We start from the raw sequence: 8,491 nt of genomic DNA on the forward strand, positions 1-8,491 counted from the left end.
ATTCATCAAAGAATCCTAAAAAATTGTTTGACAGTTTCCACAAACAAATTAAGCATCACAATGTTTTCAACATTGATAATGCCATAAGAAATGTTTCTTGAGCATCAAATAAGCATATTAGAAGGATTTCTGATGCTCTGTATTGTAAGTGTTCTTATCTAGTATGATATTAGACCTTATTTTATATATTTACACAAGTTTACCTGTCTCTGTGGCACACTTTCCTTCTGTCTCTTGGAGTCAGTGGTCTGATATGTGAGCCAAAGCCCTGTGTCAACGTGCTGAATGAAGCAGAGAGAGTCTCCATATTTGATCTCAGGTGCACCCATGCAATCTCTCCTCTTAAAGTGTGAGCTCTCCTGGCTCTCTTCCTATAAAAATACAGAAAGAATAAAGTTTGCATTAATCATAATTAAAATGTATTATCCCACCACACTTTAAGAGAAAGTGTAGACAGGAAAATTATTATGCAGACTATACAATATAATCAAAAATGTGGTTTATCTGGCTATGTTGCGTTTATAGCTGATATTATCCAACCTTTGATGCACGGAGACAGAACGCAGTGCATTTAATATCAGCTCTTTCTCTCTCCACCAGCTGTAGTCCCCGATCCTGAGTCAGTCCCAGGTATAAGCCGGTGGAAAGGTGGCGAAGACGGAAAGGCTGACCCCAGTGTGTGTGGCTGCCACTCCACCTGCAAACAACCCTTCACTACTGTGATCTGACCAGCACAGAAGGAATAAATATATACTTTTGTCTAACTGTCATACACTAACTAACTGGAGGAATACCTACGCAACATGTAACGTTTCAAGCCTCCATAAAGATCGAGCCTGAAGGGATACCGAGCCCCCCTCAAAATGTACAGATCTGAAGGAAAAGATGGAAAATGGTGAAATAGGATGTAATAAATGTAATTCAATCAGTTATTTAACCTGTCTGACCTGCGTTCCTCTCGTCTGTGTTCTGCTGCAGGAATGGTCAAACATTCATCTGTGTGTCCATGTAGCAGACGCACAGTATCCCCTCCTCTCACATGACCTACAGGTCAAAATCAAACACATGAAAAACTGACACAAATTTTATACAAACCTCCAGCAAAAATATTACATTATAAAATATTACTAAAATACTGTTTTTGTGATCTATTATAAATATTGTATTTACAAATGACATTTCAAAATGTCTCACTTTCAACATTTGATATGTTATCTATATTCTATTGTGAATAAAATATAAGTTTATGAGATTTGTAAATTATTCCATTCCTTTTTTACTCACAATTTGTACAGTGTCCCAACTTTTTTGGAATTGGGTTTGTATATACACTTTGGTGGAAAAAATTGACAAAATATTTTACAAAAAAATTTACATTGTCTATATACATTTCAAATATATATTTGTATCTAGATTTTTTTTGTTTGTCCATTTTTGAAATATATCTAAAAACATATGGTTTTATCATATGGTCACAAAAACTGCATACTTTTTTTTAGCCAATGTATTTAGTCACAAAGCATGAAAATCAGTCAGTAAGATCTACAGGCACTAAACAAATGTTTAAATGATTCATAACGTGTGATTGGTCATCTACCCTGCGTCTCTGCAGTCTGAGTAGAAACAAGAGCCACACTCCACAATGTCTGCTGGAAAGCAGCATCCACCCGGCCAATGCCATTGTCATTACATTCACCATTACTCCACGACACATGCTAATAAGAGAGACAGGTTGTCACAATGCATAAAAATACCTGTATACAGATATATAAATAGATAACCAGGTAACAAACGAATGGATTTACTCACTAGGTATCTCTCAGAGGAAACACTAACTAAGATTAGATCATCACCCACTCTGACTTTCTCACCCTCTGACCTCTGTTTAGAGGCAGGGTGAACCGTCCACCAACACACCTCACCTAAAACCATACAAACAACAATCATGATACAAATAATATGACAGCTCTAGTCTTTATCAAACATGTATTCATAGCAGAAGATTAAAACATTCACACGCATATTACACACTATACAGGGGGAGAATATGAACTTACCCTTTGTGTCCTCCTGCAAACCAACATCAAAAGCCAGCTTGTCAGAGGAGAGGCCTGATGTGGACAGACAGCAGAGATACTAAAACAAGACAGAAGAGGTTTAAAGTTAAAACATCATAGTCCCAGCATGGCAATAACAAGGTAAAATCAAGACTGGTCTTGCCATGTCGCTGTAGACATGTCGAAAGAGAACCGCCTGGCCATAGAGCAGAGTACGACGCCCAGCTGCCTCACGTGACTGAAACGAAACCACTCTGTGATATTTTACAGTGTTCGGCACAAATTTGATCATTTGTTTACAACATGAATACGTACAACTTTGACTACATTACCCACCCCTGCATACTGATCTTCATGGTTGGCCAGCATCTCCTGCAGCGCTCGGACAGACAGACACTGGTCAAGCACAAACACACACACAGAAAGGTCTGCGGGAACATTCTGTAAGCAAGAGGAAAGGTTTTTCAGAAGTTTGATAATGCACATGGTAGACTGTTCTTACACACAGAATAGTAACTTGGTTTAACAATGTTATTAAACAAATGCGCATCTCACCTTTGAGTTGGAGGTGGACTCAAGATAACACAGCCGGTCACCGAAACCTTCTGCAGCTAAACACAGTTTCTGCTGATGAGGGCCTGATGAGCAACACCTCAATACCAGCTCATCCCTCTGAAAAACACATTCTCATTACAGACCGCAGCTACAACAAATCTGAACTCATTACAGCTGAGACCAGAAATAAGAATATGGACTACTATCAGATCTGATAAAAAAAAAACACATTATAAATGAAACTTATGGTTTTTAATGGAAGAATGCTTATAATGACATATTATGGCGCCCGTAGGAATTCCACAGCACCAAATGGAACAAATGGAAAACGAAGAGCTCTGCCACTGTATTATATTTTATATAAACTCTATATAATAGAATCTATAAATAAATAGGGCTAAATAAATGTCAAATTGTAAAAAGAAAATTAGCAAAAAATCAAGGCAATATGACACATTGAGATTTGATAATTGACCTTAGTAACACTACTCTGCTAATGTTCATTTGTTAAATGTAAAATATCATATTCTGCCAATAAATCACTGTCAAGGCAAAATTAACAAGTATTCAATCAAATGTAACATGGTGCAAAGGCATTACATTCAAAAGGTTTGTATAAAAGCACATACACCTCAAAACTGAACACGCAAACCTCAATGATAGCAACAATGAACAAAAAAGTAAAATAATATTAAATTGTTTTGACTGTTGGTCTACCATGTTTTAATGTAATTAATTCATTGACTAAATAATGCAACATTTTTAATATATATTTGTGATTTGAAAAGCCCCATAAAGTGTAATTGCTTCTCTTACAGTGTGGACAATAGAAGTGATTCTGTGTCATTAGTGCAGTGTAGCCTTATAAGGACTGAATACTTAGGACTGACTTATCAGTCAGTGAATAGAGAATTCCAACACCTCCAGCTTGTCATATGAGTTTCACTGACCAGTGGGTCTCACAGACACAACCACACATATTCAACCATTCATGTCACTTTTAAAGCCTAGCTTTAACACAACGTCAAATAATTAATGATTTCCAGCATGATACTGTTACAAACGCATGTGCTAAAATACATACAGTGAATCAGTGGAAATGTGTACTGTATGTGTGTGAGAAAGAGAGAGCACAGTATCCCATTTATCTGTGTTTTAGAGATATGGAGCTGAGAGTGAATAGCTCACACATTCAACAGACTCTCCAGTTCCTCTGTTACTGATAACACAAAGTAAAAATAGACACCAGTGATATGGGTCAAACGCTCTCAAATGTGAATTCAAACACTGTAAATACATATAAAACCACATATATAAACCCATAGATCCAACAATTAATGATACATACACAGTTACAGTATGAGCAATTTCTCACAGTTTGAAATTACTAAATAACACTGTTAATATCTGTGGTACAGATCTAAATTTCACGTATGCTGGACTGTGCATCCATATGCATGGCCAAAAATGTTTCACTTATATTTTTTTGTAACCCATCTGTTAGCATCTAATATTTATGTCCAAGAATCTCATTACATCAATCTCATAACAAATATAATTGCAGTTTAATAATCAGCCCTTTTTTGTCTGAAGTTAATGCAGTTCAGCATAAAAAAATAGTCAAGATATCATTCATTGCATTCACATTTGTATTTTAATGCAGTCCATTTTACTTACAGTTCGCAGAAACTGTATTTCATCTTCCGCTTCTCCTATATCCATGTTCAGTGACTATGTTGCTGGACTTTGGATCTGGTCTTGTTGAGGGACCTGTGTGTAAGAACCAGAAGACTGAAGAGCTCCACTCACCCAGCCGCAGGTGCTGAACTCATCCCAGAACAGAGAGACCACGATACCACCCATCATGAGATAATGCTGCTGAGATCTGATAACGGTAAAGTGGGAAAGAAAGGGCTTTTCCATATTTGGTAAGTTACAGTGGAGAAAGCAAGCAAGCAAGGAAAAAGAAAAGAAAAGCAGAAAAAAAAAGAATTTACTTTCAATATATAATACAAGTAAAAACTACTAAAAACTTGTATTTTATAAAAGTAAAACATGCTATTTTATATAAAATACTCTATTATGCATACATAAACACATATTTTAGGCCACAACTGTATTTCATCTTCCGCTTCTCCTATATCCATGTTCAGTGACTATGTTGCTGGACTTTGGATCTGGTCTTGTTGAGGGACCTGTGTGTAAGAACCAGAAGACTGAAGAGCTCCACTCACCCAGCCGCAGGTGCTGAACTCATCCCAGAACAGAGAGACCACGATACCACCCATCATGAGATAATGCTGCTGAGATCTGATAACGGTAAAGTGGGAAAGAAAGGGCTTTTCCATATTTGGTAAGTTACAGTGGAGAAAGCAAGCAAGCAAGGAAAAAGAAAAGAAAAGCAGAAAAAAAAAAGAATTTACTTTCAATATATAATACAAGTAAAAACTACTAAAAACTTGTATTTTATAAAAGTAAAACATGCTATTTTATATAAAATACTCTATTATGCATACATAAACACATATTTTAGGCCAATGGTATGTTAATTACACTTCAATAAAACATTAAATAAAAAAGCAAGAGACTTGGCCTTTTCATGAGGTTTATTTCATTTATGTCACTGTAAAACACACATTTGGCTTTCTTGTTTATAGAATTCAACAGCAAACATTCACAAATCACCTTTTTTCATGGCGAGATACTGCAGGTGAATAGGGTAAAAAAAATAACTAATAGTTATCGCCTTATTTACCCAGCTGATTGATTACGTTGATAATTGCAAAAAAAAAATGTATTACAAGTTTTCTAAAATGTTAGGTTTAAATATGCAAATGAGCCATTATTTAATGAAATATGCGCTAATTTGCATACATTTCTATAGAAAAATCTAAACACTGGATGATGTCAGTTCCAAAATTCTCATTTAATTGTTTTGACATATTAGAGTCAAAAGTTTTCACGGAGGGAATTTTGGTTATCTCATTTTTGTCACTCCATAATTCAGAAAATGCTTAGAATGGACAGAAAACACAATATTTTCACAATTTTGGGGGGAATAAAATGTTGTATATAATCAAGCAAATTATATATGAACAAATCCCTGTGTAAAAACCTTCAGGACATAGACAGGAATAAAAATGTAAAGTTTGGTGTGTGTAAGTGCTACTGAAGTGGAGATTTACGGCTCAGTGTAGGAGAAAAAACTCATTTTGAGAAAACGGCCTTTAAAAATATGTATTGTAATGGAAATCTATTGACACAAATAGGTAAAGTGCTATAAAATAAACACCTAACAGTGTCTTTTGGATGTTTTCTTTCCACTAGTCTGAAAAAACACTTTATGAAAAACCAAAAAGCCCAAAATCTCAAACTTGACAAAAAGTGTGGACAGACAGCAGTAGCAGCAGAAAAAGTGTTTTTGCCTGCAGTGTCTCCCCTTGAAACTATTTTGATATGTTAACAAATTGACCAAAAATCAATCAAATGCACTGTCATTGTACACTGAACTAGTGTGACTTTTTAGTGAGAAATTTGCTGTATTCGTGAAAGCTTGATAGATATTCTGGGATTCACATACTTTTTCACTCTTCACTGTGAATGGTTTGCATGCTGTGTTTAATACAGACAATGGTGTGTTAACCAGGCAGTGTTTGTCTGTCGTTCCAAAGGGTTCACATACAGTACTTTTACCCACAACTGTAAATTTAGTATTATATCATAATTTCTGTTTTTGCTTTCTTTATGTGACAAGCCCTGTAGTAGTACATAGATTGATACTTCATGTAATCACCAAACTTCAGAAAATGTTCCAAGCATTCGCAATATTCAAAATGTCATGTACAACCAAATCAGCCAATGGTGCTCTTAATTATCTGACTCACTAGTGAGAATGACAAAGTCACCTCTTCCTACCTTATTTAAACTGTTACTGTATATGAAATGATGCACTGTTAGGTTTTTAGGTGATTATGTTGTGGAGAATTGAGTTGAGCTACTATTCATGTTGCTTTTTTAACTAGGGACACTACAGTACCAGAGGAAAAACAAGAAAAGCACAATGGTTAGGTGAATCTTTCTCATTTGGAGATAATTCAAATGTGCAAAATCTTACATACTGTGGGTTTAGCACTACCACACAAAATAGATTTCATTCTGGAAAAGTGCGATTGGAAAAGATCAGAGTAAAATGCAAAGAAAACCTATAATGTACTTAAAAGTACTGAATTAAGTGTAACTTTACTGATTTGGCTGTAATTCAAGTGACAAAGTCTTTGTAAATTTTCTCTATTATACATAGCCTACATGAAAGACAGTAAAATAGTGTCCCATGCCATGGACTCAACAATTCATGAGAAAGTGAATCTAAAATTCACAACTACTTTGGACCGTTACAGATCAAATTGTTTTAACTTTCTTAATTGCATTCTGTTCATTTCCAGACTGCATTACATGTGTTGACTTAAACATTTCATATCAATCATCTAGCAACATACATCAACTAAGACTAAAAAACTGAAGTTGTGCTCATTTTGTTTATTTGCCATGCCTCCATTTCTTGAGGCTGATGAATAAAGAATTTACTTGATTTACAAGTGTGATGGGATTGAAAAAGGTCAGAGCTGTCGAGAGAGTTAAAGGTCACTCTCTCCGTAGAGGGCCGTGGAGAAGGCAGTGTAGTCCAGGGCTCCAGGCAGGGCTCCGGGGCCAGTGTATGGGGGCATCCTGCTGATGCAGTGCTTTGCCTGGTCTGGAGGAAGCTCTCGCCTCAACTCATCTGCCAAAATATATGGCTACAGAAGACACAATAAACAACAGCTAAGGAATATGGAAAGAATTTTTCAGGCAAAACTTTTCTGAAGAAAATCGATAAAGTAAAGTTAAACAACACACACACACACCTTGTCTGCAGCGAGGATCCTGAAGGAAGCGATGACCTGTTCAGCTGTGTCTGTGTCCGCTGTCTCTCTTGTCATGAAGTCAATGAAAGACTGGAATGACACAACACCTGAAGTGTTTGGATCAACCAGCATCATGATCCGGGCAAACTCCACCTCACCCTGAAAAACACACACATACATACATTTATAGCATTTAAATTAAATATATTTAATAGTCTATTTATGCATCATTTATTATAATTAACAACAGCTAAGGAATATGGAAAGAATTTTTCAGGCAAAACTTTTCTGAAGAAAATCGATAAAGTAAAGTTAAACAACACACACACACACCTTGTCTGCAGCGAGGATCCTGAAGGAAGCGATGACCTGTTCAGCTGTGTCTGTGTCCGCTGTCTCTCTTGTCATGAAGTCAATGAAAGACTGGAATGACACAACACCTGAAGTGTTTGGATCAACCAGCATCATGATCCGGGCAAACTCCACCTCACCCTGAAAAACACACACATACATACATTTATAGCATTTAAATTAAATATATACGTATATATATATATATATATATACAGTATATATATTTATACACACACACACACACACACATTTTTAACATAAATATAAATATATTTAATAGTCTATTTATGCATCATTTATTATAATCTATGCATATAATTTATGCATATAATCTACATTTTTCCCTGGGGAAAAAAACTGTCAAAATAAATGTATTTGCCAATCAAAAAAAATTATAAAATGAGAGATGTTTTAAGATAATATATCCAATGTACTTAATATTTTAACATAATATTTTATATATAATTGTATATATTATATATATATATATAAGTTTTTTCTAACCCCATTGGCAAAGTAGTTGTTTCTTGTATTGAGCATGAACTTCACAAAAGTTTACTAGATGTCATCTTTAAAAAATGCCACTCACATAAAATAATAATAAAATAATAAAAAATAGCAAAA

At 35.2% G+C, this 8,491-nt stretch overlaps 2 protein-coding genes across 2 annotated transcripts in view; both read right to left on the minus strand.

Moving 5' to 3' along the window:
- The window catches only part of ryr2b (ryanodine receptor 2b (cardiac)), a 47,600-nt gene extending 43,266 nt beyond the window's left edge, over positions 1-4,334 (minus strand). Inside the window, 11 exon segments of the mRNA XM_016269918.1 lie at positions 204-371; positions 541-697; positions 799-873; positions 948-1,044; positions 1,598-1,715; positions 1,810-1,922; positions 2,058-2,136; positions 2,221-2,295; positions 2,376-2,498; positions 2,613-2,729; positions 4,290-4,334. Coding sequence (XP_016125404.1) covers positions 204-371; positions 541-697; positions 799-873; positions 948-1,044; positions 1,598-1,715; positions 1,810-1,922; positions 2,058-2,136; positions 2,221-2,295; positions 2,376-2,498; positions 2,613-2,729; positions 4,290-4,334 — 1,167 coding nt within the window.
- A 1,672-nt stretch (positions 4,335-6,006) lies between these two features.
- actn2b (actinin, alpha 2b) overlaps positions 6,007-8,491 on the minus strand; it is a 20,285-nt gene continuing 17,800 nt past the window's right edge. The window contains exons 21-22 of the mRNA XM_016269919.1: positions 7,847-8,005; positions 6,007-7,405 (exon numbers count right to left, since the gene is read on the minus strand). Coding sequence (XP_016125405.1) covers positions 7,247-7,405; positions 7,847-8,005 — 318 coding nt within the window. The 3' untranslated portion in view covers positions 6,007-7,246. The remainder of the gene's footprint in view (positions 7,406-7,846; positions 8,006-8,491) is intronic.

The sequence above is a fragment of the Sinocyclocheilus grahami genome, unplaced genomic scaffold (genome assembly GCF_001515645.1).
Source record: "Sinocyclocheilus grahami isolate Dianchi unplaced genomic scaffold, SAMN03320097.WGS_v1.1 scaffold54.1, whole genome shotgun sequence".
In the NCBI taxonomy this organism is placed as follows: domain Eukaryota; kingdom Metazoa; phylum Chordata; class Actinopteri; order Cypriniformes; family Cyprinidae; genus Sinocyclocheilus; species Sinocyclocheilus grahami.